Genomic DNA, 13,834 nt, shown 5'->3' with positions numbered 1-13,834 from the left:
AAAGATGATTTAAGTGACTCTGAATGAGGCATTGTTGCTGGTGGGGCTAGGCTGCTTCCAAGTGATGGTATGGTAACAGTAACTCAAATAACCTTCTGGCAACCAAGGTATTCAGAAGAGCATCTCTGAATGCATAACATGTTAAACCTTAAAGCAGATTTGCTCTGTCAGCAGAAGAGCACACTAAGTGCCAGCCCTGTCAGGTAAGAACGGGAAACTAAGGCTACAATTTGCACAGACTCACCAAAACTGGACGGTAGAAGATTGGAAAAATGTTGATGGTCTGATGGGACTCGAATTCTTCTGCAGCATTCAGACAGTATGATCAAAACTGAATTAGAATATGAAAGCATGGCTCCATGTAACACAATGTCACAAAGCTCAGATCATCTCAAACTGGTTTAACTGAATTCACTGTACTCAGATGGCCACCACAGTCACCAGTAGCATTCTCTTTCCAGTACAGCTCCTTGGGAATGTGATGGAATGGGAGGTTCACATCCCACAGTCTGCAGCGACTGTGTGATGCTGTCGTGCCAATATGGACCGAAATCTCTGAGTGTTTCCAGCACTCTGTTAAATATATGTCATGAAGAATTAAGGCAGGTCTAAAGACAAAAGGGTGTACGGCCCAAGACCAGCAAGGTGTATCTATAAAGTAACTGAATGATATGGAATTATACAGATGTTGTATTAAGTCAGGATGGGAGGTTTTGTGTTGAAAATAAAAGGTAATAAGATGATGTTTTTCTCCTGCTTCCATTACAGTTACATTTTAGCCAATTAAAACATATTGGGAATTGAGTAAAGGCAAAGTGTGGGATGAGGAGGATATTGTGACTATGGTGGGGTATCTCCTAATTTCCATCTTTTCATTTGAGAAAAAAACTTTTGTTTGAGGTCTAAAAGTGATTTCAGATTTGTTTTTTTAAATAACTGTGCCCAGTCTCATGTTTTTAATTATTTATCATGAAACGAACGAATTGTCCCTTTGTGTCAACCATGGACATAAACTGTGGATTCCAGCCGTTCGGACAAAGATTACCTAATTCCTTGGAGATTACTGTGAGACTCCAGCTGCCAGAGGATTTGACATGATGTGGAGAAATGTCACCAACCAATCATGATACAGATTGTAGCAATCAATCAATCAATCAATCAGCAGTATGTGTGTGTGTGTGTGTGTGTGTTTGAGCACAGTATTCACCCAAAAGGAGACGCACAGAGACCCTGAAAGCATCGCCTTTCACATTCATCAATTACCGCACGCGGGTGTGTTGTGTCTGTCAGGAGGAGCAGATGGTGTGCGAGTGTGTGTCTGTGGGTGAGTAAGGCAGGGTGAAGGTGTCGGTACGCATGTGAAAAACAGAGAAAGGTGATGACAGAGACAGAGATGGAAATGTATGAGACAGAGATGTACAGATGTGTGAGGGAGATATGCACAGGTGTGTTACACGGGAGGAGGACCGGTGTGCTCGACCGTCTCACTGCGCCTGGTGATGGCTGCAGGATAACTAATCAATCTGTACCTGCCTCAGAGAGGGAGAGAGCGCGGAGGAGAAGGAACACTCAGACAAGATTAGCGGAGAGAGATCATGTCAGCCGTGCACACTGCTGGCTTCACTGCAGATCCTGTTTGTGTGCTATTTTTTCCAGGCTTTTAAGATAAACTTATGTATTAATACGTTTGATTACATTTCCTTGGAAAAGGGAAATAAAACTATTTATGACGCTTTTCATTGTGTGTGTGTGTGTGTGTCTAAAAAAAACACAGATATTAGTCATGCTTGTAGAACCCAACACTTAGTCACTTCATATTTTTCCCAATTACTCAAATTCCTTGGGGGTGCAACCAGAGCAGTGAAGTCAAGTGGAGGAAGTGAAATTATTTTAAATGGATAGCTTATTTAGCTTATAGTGAAATATATTTAAAACAAAATGCCACCTTTTTACTGCATTTTTTTTTTTGGGTAATACTTCAGCAGAAATTTTCAGAGATGAGCTGAGACAAAACAGCCCCAGAATCTGATTTCCTTCTCCCCTAAACTTTCAGAACTTTGCAAATCTACTTTCCACCCAAATGTTGCTTGTGCAAATCTTGCCGCTTCCTTCAGTGGGGAAGATTTTTTTTCCCTTCCTTCTTCTTCTTCTTCTCCTCCCTCCTGCTCTTAACAGTGTACCAGCGGTTCTAGGGGCTGTCATATTGCATCAGCGCACTGCTGATTACTTCCACCTTGTCTCCCTCGTCAGGAAATGATTCTGACACGCACTCACACCCTGCTTTCTCTGCATCAATATGCGTGCGATGGAAAAACTGCAGACAGTAAATAAATAATGAAAGACAAGGTAGGGAGGAGGAGGAGGAAGGGTGGGGGCTCTCTTGTGTCGTTCTCTCTTGGTCTCTTTCTCTGTCCTCTGTGTGTGCGTGCGAGTGACTCACTGTGGGAAAGTGCTGTGTGCATTGTGCGAAGGTACCTACGTGCATCGCAAGCATCTGCAGCCGTACAGTTTTCCTTTTAAGTCGGAGACGGAAATAAAATTATAGGATTTATTACACAAACACTCCTGAAATGTTTGAAGGCACTGACGACTGCCATAAAGCTTTTAAAGATGGCACTAACCTTGAAATTAGAACATCAAGAGCATTCATTTTGACTTCCTTGAAATAGCATATTCATTTCTATCATCCAGTATTCCAATCAGGGCTGCCCTTTCTTAGCACTTCCTCACCTCAGGAAGGTCTTTGGAAGTTTTTCTTCCTGGTGGCAAGATGTAAGTATGCCAGTAGTGCAGCGCAGGAGCATTTTCAGTCAAAATCCCTGAAGGAATTATCACAGACACTCTGCATTTCTGTGGAGGATACAGAGAGGGTAAGCACATCTGATTGGCCCACTAACCCCTGGTACCCAGTGGCAAGACTGGCATCAGAGGGGCCCGCATACACGTCAGTATTTATTTAGATGGCAGGTGATTTACAGTCACCCTCTTCACTCATAGCATTCCGGGTACAGTTCAGCAACCATGCAGCCCTTGTGAGAAAATCCTACATCTTCATCCCTTCATCACTCCAGTCCCGTAAAACGTTTATGTTGATGCTGTAATGACATCCACACTTAATTAATATTTAGTTGTCTAAACATTCATGCCATCCAGTTTATCAAATGACTTCAGTTCCACATATGCTGCAGCGTTTGTCTTGGATAATGTTTTGCAATTGGCTTTTTAATTCATGCTTCGAAAAAATAAATACAAAGAAGTAAAATGCACATTGTTGCAGGCCAGCCTTCCCACTGTTATCAGCATTAGGAAACAAAAATTAAGCAATCGGGTGAAATTGAGAAGTCTATGATATCATTTTCAACACAAATAAAAGCTGATTTCAATGATTCTTCCCAACAATGACGAAAGACACACTATTAAAGGAAGTCACATTTAAAATCATCTTCAATGACCCAGATGTCTTTGACAGGAGTTGGTGGACATAAAAGCGTAGTTGATCTGTGTCTGAAGAACAGACAACAAAATATTATAGACTGATGGCTGATGTTTCATTTAGTTTGCCTACTATGGGTTTTAAATCAAACCTCAGTGTTTAACTTTAAAAAAAAAAGTTAGAGCGGAAAGGCTGATTGGGCACGTGCAGAGGAGGGACACTAGATATACTGAACAACAGGATGTCGAGGATGGAGCTGCCAGGCAGGGGAAAAAGAGGAAGACCTCAGAGAAGATTTGTGGATGTAGTGAAGAAGGACATGCAGAGGGTTGGTGTGACAGAGGAGGATTCAAGGGATAGGATGAGATGGAGACGAATGATTACTGCGGCGGCCCCTAAAGGGAGCAGCTGAAAGGAGAAAAAAGAAGCATCCTGCATGTACGCACAGCATGTTTTGCCAGATGTCGCTGCATACATAGAAAGCGAGAGAACAGTTTAACACTATCCCTGCCAATGACGAAATATTCCAGCAATCGCCTTTCTCACATCATGCAATAGCATTAAAAATGTAAAACTCTAAAAATTATCCTGGAGGTCTTGAGTGATTAATGATTCATGAGTCACCGGGAAGTTCAGAACAATACTCTGGCGGGGAAAGTGTTAAGGAACAAGAAAGTCTGCATTAGAAGGTTGGGGAGGTGGTGGTGAAGTCAGAAGTTTGTCTGGCAGGAGACAAACTTCTGACTTTTGTCCCATTTGGAAGTTTTTAGGAAGTTTTTTGCTTCTTTTTTGTGTTTTGTTTTTTTGCTTGCACTGCTTAGGTAGTTTTAGACACTAATGCATTAGGTTAGGTTTAGTTGTCATTTTGGAAATTATATATTGGATTTATAAGGCACTTTTCCTAACAAGGTTACAAAGTGTTTCACAGAAGGGAATTTATGGAATATTGAAAAATCTAAGAAAAATAAGGCTACTAAATACTGAAAGTAAACTTTTAAAGCTTTACTAGCTTGTATTTCCAGCTTTTGAAAAATGGTTTCATGAAATAGCTGCTGCTTTAACAAGGTAAGAACACAACAGGTACCTGGAAATTACAGGTTGCTACTTACCTGGAAAGGTTTAATGCTTCTTGGTCAAGCAGAGGCTGTGCAGCATCTGGAGGATTGCACATAAGCAGTAAGCAGTGGCCTCGCTTGCAACATGCATGCATCCTGTGCATGAAGGCAAGTTGAAAAAGAGACCGCTGTTGCATGTAAGACCCCTTTTTTTGTTCCTTGCATCACCCACTTCACATGTGTAACTCAGCCGGTATTCCTTCTAGACCTCGTGTGCATGTTCACATGCTCACATTGACTCCGGTGGTCAGAAAGAATTAAACAGACCTTAGTTTTAAATTCACACAAGTGCAGATCTTGTACATTGTGTACTGCTAATAGATACAAACGCCAAAGCTTAAACTTTGATGGCCAAGTTGAAATAAATCAGAACCAAAGCTTTAAGGGACCGTCAATTAATGTAAACCAGACGTTTATTGTCTTCTTCTTACGGAAATGATCTTACACTTTTCACGGTGCTAAATCGTGTTAAGTCTGACTATGCAAAACTGGAAACTTGTATACCGTGAAATGCTTTTCAAGAGCGTGAACTTCTAGTTTTCTTTTAAGAAGAAATTGCATCTTCGGCTGTTTCAGATTGCGCTGCAAGGTCCAAGCACTGCCTAACTGTAAAATATTAAACTTTACACTGTAAAAAGAAAATTCTATAAAAAATGGAAAATGGTAATTTATTAATCCTTTGTTCCCTCCATTTCAATGCATGTTTGAATAAATAGTAAATGGGTGGTTTTGGATGGTTAAGAAAATAAGGAAATTCATTTTAAAACATTCATCGTACTGTATTGTTTTTACAGATTTTTATCGTTCTTTTTTTCTTTTTTACAGTATATCTTGGTGCACAATATTAACTGAAAGTGTTATTTAAAGAGGATCTGGTTAACTGTTGTATTAATAATTCTCCAACAAGGTGTGGATGCAAAACACACAGAAAAAGAAGAATGTGATGTTTCACAATGAATGATTTCATTGTTCCTGTATTAACAGGATGACAACCTTCACATCTGTCCATTAAAATAGTCATGTGGGAGCTATTTAGCTTGCACAGCTTTTAAATGCTCACTAACACACTTTACATGTAGTTTATCTTTTGTAAACAATGGATCCCAGTTCGGGGATGTGAGTGCTGTGCCTCTTATTGTGACTGTTTTAAAACAGATTGAATATAGCTGACATGAAACAACCTGCTCGTTAGCTACAGACATCTGATTAAGCTGTTGCTTGCTATACATGATCGAACTTTCTTTTCAGTTTAAAAGTGTTGTCAACCAGAACAGATGAGGAAGAAGTCCCCTCCGTGAGACGTCAGGCGTGTACTTCACTTCAGTCGGCTGACTTTCCATGGTTTACGGCTGTTAGTTTCTTCCAGTCTTAACACTCCTTAAGAATGTGGTGCTACACTGGGGACCGAAGGCTAATGTGCTATAAAAATGCTATCATGTTTTAATAAGCTGCTGGCATCACAGGCAAGGTTTGATAGAGACACTAATGGCCCTGTTTTTTGGAGAAATAAAATCTGAAGGAGTGGTGGATGCTTGATGTCAGAAGTTTGTCAGTCCTATTTGCAAGTTTTGGGGTTTTGTATGTTTTCACTCACTGATTTTTTAAAGATGATTTTACTTTTGCATTTTGATGCATTTGGTGACAGTGAGAGTGGCAGCACAGCTACTTGTTATGGTTTAAGTTGGCTTGTGTTACATTGAGTACCTTTAACATGTTGAAAAATGACATTTGAGGCTATCCACTGTGTTTAAATGTGACACCAAAGAGTTTTTGTCTGGAGTCTATATGTGACCTGCCATGAGACAGAGCACTGACACCCAAGGACACCTTCTGTCTCTTGGACGTCGGCGGCTCTGACAAAGCGGCCCATGACTGAGAATGGGATAGCTTGTCACATATCGCCACCACCCTGCTATCTTGCTAACATCCTCCTGCTACCTTCTCAGTCTCTGTCTCTGCCTCTCCCTGCCAAAGCAGAAAGCTGAACATTAGCACTTGGGCCTGAAGACTTTAAATCCTAGTTCCCGAGCAGAGTAGGAGGTGGAGGGAAAGAAGGATTAGAGAGAAGTGTCTCTGATGTTATTTAATCTCACCGTCCAGGGAGCCGGCGCACTCCCAGTGCACATTATCAACCTCTGATGACCAGTGAGGGCGGGTGAGGGGGAGAACGGGCGCCTTAGATGCCACATTGCCACCAACACTGCTGCTGCAGAGCACTTCAAGCCATCTTCCAGGCCGTCCCTAAACAGTCAGCAGCTCAATTTGGGTGATGGCAAGTGTGCTCAGTCAGGGGAGAAGTCAGTCCCAGATGATTTCCTCCTTTTTCTGCTCGTTCTCCTCTGCACTGACACCCCTCTTCCCCCATCTCAGCTATCGTCCAAATGCGCCTATGTCCTCCCTTTGCCTCCCGCTGCCTGCCCCCCACCCACCTCCGCAGCATTCCTATTCCCGCGCCCTACCTACCCCAGAAACCAAAAGACCCGGCAATCATTCAGTCGCTCAAGTTATCTCAGGAGCCTGTCTCGCTTCGCCTCCCCCCCTCCAACCTCCCCATCCTCCCTTCTTCTACTTCCCTGCATCCCTCCACCCCTGTGCCCCCCCAGTGCATTCCAGCATGACAAACCACATGGGATTTCACTAGTCCTTTAAAGTCTGCTGCCTCTGGGAACCACTCTTCTTCATGCAACATTTTAGTATTCTAGGGAATACGTGACCAGGGAGGCAACCAATGCAGTTATATGTCTCCCATCTCCTCCAGGTTGTTATTTCTGTTGAGGCTTTAAAAACAGGCAAGAAAGGTAATACTTATCAGGTGATCAAAAGTGATTACTGATTTTTCCCTTTTTTATATATGTTTGTATATCGGGGCATTTATTTTTCTCTCTGTCCATGGTTTCTGCACAAAAACGGTTCTACCAGCATTTCTTTTACTGAAGTCATTTTTTTTTATTTTAACACATAAAAGCATCACAACAACAATATACAAATTCTTAGTAATCTTTAAAACCAAAACACATTTACACATGCAACAATAGGGTTTAAGACAATGAGTAACTTATTGAATAATCGTGTTTTTGGAATGTCTCAACATTATTTTGCTGGAGGGACTGCTGTTTACGCTGAAGGAGGAGTTTCATCGATCTCTTCTCTCCAGAACAACATCTGGCATGTCAAATATGTGTAGTGGTCTGTAATTAATTCAAAATTTGAATGTTTTCAACATGACCTACAACTCTTTACTGGCATTACTTTCTACCTTTTTGACAGTTACAACCTTTAGTGATCCAAACTGAAAGGAGAAAAAGAAAAAGACACAATGACCTATGTAGTTCTGTAAGGGAAAAAAAAGGATTTTCTTTGAGAATATGACCCCTCAGACAGCAGTCTGACTCAAACATCTGGCGCTGCCACAATCAAATGACGCCCAATTAGAGCTTAAAGAAGTGTAGCTCACCACACAGGACAATGTGGGCCGTTCTGCTCTATGTCCACTCAAACCAGGAAGCACATCAACAAACCCATTTGCTGCTATCGTTCGCAAACATATCACACTGCCAGCAATGGTCTAAACATGAGCATGTGGATTGCAGATTACATTAAAAAAGAACAAAAAACTGAATAGGACTCAGTTTGATATAATAATTGAAGTAAAAAATATATATAAAAGGTTGAAGAATAATCACAAGAATAGATTATTGCTCCACGGTGAAGTGTGTTGGGTTTGTATATCCTCGATCCTTGTGGCCTCTTCCTGTTTGATGGATTCAGGGTGACTGTATGATTGTCTGTTTGAGTCCTTTACACAGGATTGGCTGTGAACCTACAGCCACGACACTGAAAACACATTCATAGACACCAAAAATATACATTATGATACTGTCAAAAGGTACAATAATTACACAGAAAAGGAAATTACAGAGTTAAAACAACACCATTATGTTATCTTTTATCTTTTTGTCTGTCCACGTTTTCTTCTTTCATCCTCTCCAAATGTTTCGGGCGTGATGGGTTCTGTGAACCCATGAAGTGCTCCTGGCAGAGAGTCAAGAGTCCCACCTGCCCTCCTAACTGGTGGATGGGGTGGCCACGGCTTTCTTTCTAAAAGAACCACCGAAAAGCTTCGCCGTTGTTGACCGGCGTCCTCTGTGGGAGACAAAATGTGAAGGACACATTTTATTTCACAGGTTTCATGGTGATGTCACTGGCAACCTCTTGAAAATAAAACAAAACAAAATTCACGTTCAAAAATCACAGATGGCAATAACCCGCAATGTAAGGAGCAGTTGGGTAGAATTGGCTAGAAACAGCATGGACATTAAGTAAAGTAAAAATCCCAGAAGGGCACTTAAAATGGCCAGAAAGCACAACCACCAAATCAAGTATTTCATCAAAGAGCCAGCCAAGGTGATTACATCCACGTCCCACCCACACCCAAATAATCATTACGCTGTATGAAATATTCAATACAAATTCCCAAGAAGCAACAATGAGGCATTTAATTACTGTGAGCTCTAGCCGCAGTGAGGGGGAACAGTGCATCGTTTCAATTTGAGCCCGCGCCAGCAGCCGCCCCTCCTTCTTCTCCCCGAAACCTCTACGCCAGAGTGACAGCCTCTTCTTTCCGAAACTCATTTGGAAGTCAGAGACATAAAATACTGGAGTCTCCAACCAATCCCCATGACCAATTAGCACATTTTTTTGGATTTTTTTCCCCCCTGTTGACGGGGGAAATGGTGCATAATCACAACTAAAATCACTTTAGTCTGAGTGGAGAGCAATTTGACATTTTAATACCAAGTGTCATTGGCAGCTTCTTAAAGGCATGCTGATGAGTATGTTAGCACCAGACAGGCGCATGCTCTCAAGCTTATACCGGTTATTGACCACATGTAAAACCTACAGTGTACAACGGGCGCTGATAATAGTTTATATTTAAATTGTATTACCCAAAAGGATTCCAACCATTTGTAATTATTAATTGTCTGGCATCATGATACAAAACACTGTTTTTTTCCCTTTTTTCGATAAACAATGAATTTGCCTGATAATTGCTGCAGGAGGAGTAACATTTATGCAGTCAATGCAGTAGGCGGGATTAATGCTGTTGTTATTTGTCATGCAGTGCATTGCAAAATGGATATTTAAGCAGCCTAAATTAGCTTGTTTTCTCCACCAAAGAGGCTGCTCAGTGACAAGTGGAGTAACAAGCTGAACAGCTTTTATTTCACTTAACTTATTAAACTAAAACCAAAGCCAGTGTGTTTACATTGACTTTTAATGTCATTAGACACTGCATGCATATGCTGGTCTGTAGTGATTTTTCATTCAAGAAAACTCCAGTTGCACTAGTATCAGACTGAAGAACAAGTGCAATACATTGGCAATTTGTTTCATATCAGAATAAACAAGAAATTACATCATTTAAATGTGTGTAGAGTGCACTGTGCAACATTATGTGTAACAATAGATTTCTTAATTATCAGATATTAGTCCCCATATATGCAGGGAGGTCACCTGAGCCCACACTTGTGGTTTCTTTTCATACCTAAATTCTGAAAATGTGATAGTACTTGCACCAGTTCTTCCAGAACTGAAGGGGGCTGCATAACGCACAAGAAAAACTACATGTGGAACAAAGAGTTAATCTCCAAGTTGGTTTGGTTTGGTTTTGGTTCAACCTGATAATATCTGAAGTGTTATAGTCCCTATATTATCCTGAAATACACATTTCCATGTTGTTTGAGACCACTGTTGTGAAATCAGCGATACATTGTAGGCTAAAATGTTAGCAATAGCTAAAGTGATTTACATGCATAAGCTAACGTACAGAATCGATACCTTGTAGTAAAAGTAGCATGCTACTTGACAACCACCCTCATTTTTCCAGTGTTCTGTCAATAAAATGTAATCATAACATTTTAAAAATAAACTGTCTCCCACCACAATGTCAGTGATTTAAAACGACTTTATAATAAAGGATTTTATGTTTAAGTACAGGAGATAATCATTTTGTTTTGGTATGAATTTGGTATTGTGAATCATGTACTTCCATTGGTACTCACTGCTAATTTACTGTACTGTATTGTGACATCCTTTTTATATGTATGTGTACAATGTGTGTCCAGCACGAATTATAGCCTTTTCACTTTCAAGTAACCAAAACTATTACTTGACTGACATCAATGAGAAGGTCATAAGCCCAACTTTTTAACTAGTGCTTACGATGGCTACACTGACACTGCGATAAGGACTTTAATGTCTTCTGCTATGACAAGTTTAGAATTAAAAGACAAACTTTATTTAGAAACCCACATAAATAATCTTTATAATGAAAAAAGAATAAACATGCCATAAACAGATGAGTCTGCAAACCCATCATCTGATGAGGCTTTTCAGAGCCACCTATGTTATTAAATTAACGTTTATTTATATAGCGACAAATAACTCGAGGTGATTGCAAATGTGCTCTGGTTTTTCTTGAGACATGTCTGGCACAAGGCCTTTTAAACAATTTACAGAGTAAGGTACAGATATATTTCCTTTGGGCAAACACATTGCAGTATTGGTACCAAACTTAATAGTAAGAAACCTCTGACCGGCATATAGAGAATAGCCATCTGCCCTGACTGGCTGGGGTGAGAACTAATGGATTAACACCAGTGCAACACATCTCTGGGCTCTCATTCACACTAGCTGTGGATCACAAATATTCACTCATCAGGTGTAATGCAGTAGATGTGGCTTTTCCTACATTTTAGGATATTCTTCCTGTGATCTCCTAAACAGAGTCAGCTGTACAGGTACTGGCTCATCACCCCACCTGATTTGGATGCATGCATTCCTCGTCTGTAGCAACCATTTACCATTTTTTCACACCACATTAAGCAATTACTATTATCCTTCTGAGTGAGTAATGGTGGAACCCAGAGCAGCAGGATACCATCATCACCAATTTAAACGTGGAGGAAATGAAATGCGATCATGTTTTTAAGGGTCAAGATGTGTTCACACATCTAGTTTTTTTTACCTAATTGCCACGAGCTGATTGTTGTATCGCTGCAGTCCATTAATTGCACTTTTTCATTTTTTGAAAGCAGTTTTGCTGTTTCTAAAAATGCATGTTTTTTATGTGATTTTTGTTTCAAAATGTATTTTTAGAGAACAATAGAAGGCTTAATCAAAGTTATGCTGAGCATAAAAGTCCCCTGGAAAATATAGTAGAAAATCAATTTAGTGTTTATTTACTTCATATTGGGATTCTGCGCAATGTGAACATAGGTTCAACATTTGAGAGTATAAATGATTGCTTTTCTAAACCATTCCCTTGAAAAAAAATCCAAAAAGACAAGACATAAACACTTCTCAGTTATTAGTACTTTTCCTAGTTTTCTTGATATGAACATTCATCACTTACAGCCAATGTTTTGCTTTAAATTTCCATTTGAGACAAAAGGATGGAAGCAAAGAACTTAATTTTTGTGGCTTGCAGTGTAACATCTGAGTGGACAAAAAGAATATCACACTGCTATATAAATGCCAAATCACTTACCAAAACTTACACGAGTATTAACCCTCGGTTAATACTCAACACTTAGTACCATTTTTATATAAAAAAGATAAAAATGTAAAAAAAAAAAAAAAAAAAGTATATATTTTAAGATTCTCTTCGGTAAAGCAAACATACATAAAAACAAAAGCGCCGTAGTGCCGTGCTTTAGGCCTTATGTTTCCATTGATAATCAGAGTTGGTAAAGTTCGTTGCTAGTGTTTCTGTCTAGTAGTTCGTAGACTTTTCTCAGCTTCAATCTGGACTTTAAGAAAAACAACACCTTTTAGACACAAATAATTGTTATGGCTTCATTAGCTTAATGACAACTTAGCAGACCGCTTATGTGGCTGTCGGCTAATTGCTAACAGCTGTCGTATCACCAGACTTTAACAACAAACACAGATCTCTGTGACTCGACTGGACAATATCAACATTTCTTTCAGAGGACTGAACAAACTTTACAATGCTGTGGATGTTGTGAACACATCTGCGCATCCACAGGAGGACATTCATGTCCTGTTCTTTCTCTCTGCCTATACTGTGATGCTCTTGGAGCTGAAGAAAAGACGAGAGGTGAGAATGTTTATCTTGATCCATATTCTCACATTGATTAATCCCTGGTGGAAGTGCGGCTCACCAGAGACAATAATGACCCTAATCTGGGCACTCGGCATGTCTCTGTTTTGTTAAGTTCCCACGTTATCGATCCAGTTGGGCTCTTGAGTGCTGCTTGGATTCCCTCCCAGGTCTCCGTGCCTCGGCACACTGCTGTGACCAGGCACAAAGAAGGCTCAATTAGTACAGCTCTGTGTCATCTGGTCCCCCACCTGCATGTGCCTTCAAAGTCGACTGGCAGGAAGAGCTGGGGGGGGGACGACGACACAAGAATACGGAGACAAGCGAAAGAGAGGGCGATAAAGACAGGGTGAGGAGAAGGTACGAGCTGATAGTGCTACACCAGGGACAAGGGAGCAACGCCAAGGTTTCACCTCAAATCAAGACGCTGTGGCAGCAGCTCAGCTCGCATCAACGCTGCTGCCTCTGCAGCAGAGCATACATAACAACCTGGCTGCAACGACAGACTGAAGGGAAAGACAATTTCCCGCTCCGGCAATGAATGCACACAACAGAGTATTGAACTGGCTGAAGGAGGAGGAAGACATTTCTCCAGACCTCAAATTAACCCCACCACACCAGCACAGTAGGCAGGGTATTCTGACTGTCTGCTGGTGGCTTTGGGTGATAACAACACAGTAAAACTGACATGTAGTGGAATAATTCTCTGCTGATTCTGGTGAGGCAGTGTAAGGTCTCAGGGCAGCATGCGATCTTAACTGGACCTGGCAGGCGCAGTAAACGTTGAAGCCACATCGTCAGCTGATTAAAACAAGGTGGTGGAAATCAAACCAGTTGGACCAAACCAAGCCGAACTCCGACCTCTGCAGAGCCACATGCGTGCAAAGGTGACAAAAACCTCCATCCGGAATCTTAAAAATCCAGGATCCCTATCTTTTCCACACAAATACTGGAAACGCACAAATACTCCCCCCACCCCCAAGCCCACCCCTGCGCTGCTCCTCCTCTCCCCTGCAGCCTTGGCGTCACACTGAGCTGGGGGCAGAGATAAACCACTCAAGACGATGAGGATGATAATGGCAGACGCCACAGCGCCTCAAAATTCAATCAGCGCCCAGACGTCAATGCGGATGAGTGTAAAAGTGAAATATGCTCGCCGGC

At 41.1% G+C, this 13,834-nt stretch overlaps 1 protein-coding gene across 2 annotated transcripts in view; it reads right to left on the bottom strand.

Annotated features, from left to right (window-relative positions):
• Window positions 1-7,484: 7,484 nt before the first annotated feature.
• Window positions 7,485-13,834, bottom strand: part of cxxc4 (CXXC finger 4) — a 28,410-nt gene continuing 22,060 nt past the window's right edge. Inside the window, exons 3-4 of one of the 2 annotated variants that reach the window (XR_014911972.1) lie at window positions 8,481-8,691; window positions 7,485-8,382 (exon numbers count right to left, since the gene is read on the bottom strand). Coding sequence is in view for 1 of the 2 variants with exons in the window: in XM_085408548.1 (XP_085264674.1) it covers window positions 8,647-8,691 (45 nt within the window). In the remaining variant the exon portion in view is untranslated. Of the gene's footprint in view, window positions 8,692-13,834 lie in introns of both variants that reach the window. The other variant, XM_085408548.1, reaches the window with a different exon arrangement.

The sequence above is a fragment of the Rhamphochromis longiceps genome, linkage group LG6 (assembly GCF_057381845.1).
Source record: "Rhamphochromis longiceps isolate RC_006_pf linkage group LG6, R_longiceps_female_GT1.1, whole genome shotgun sequence".
Lineage (NCBI taxonomy): Eukaryota > Metazoa > Chordata > Actinopteri > Cichliformes > Cichlidae > Rhamphochromis > Rhamphochromis longiceps.
Note: the sequence above shows the minus strand (reverse complement) of the source record. Positions and strands in the feature narration are given on the sequence as shown.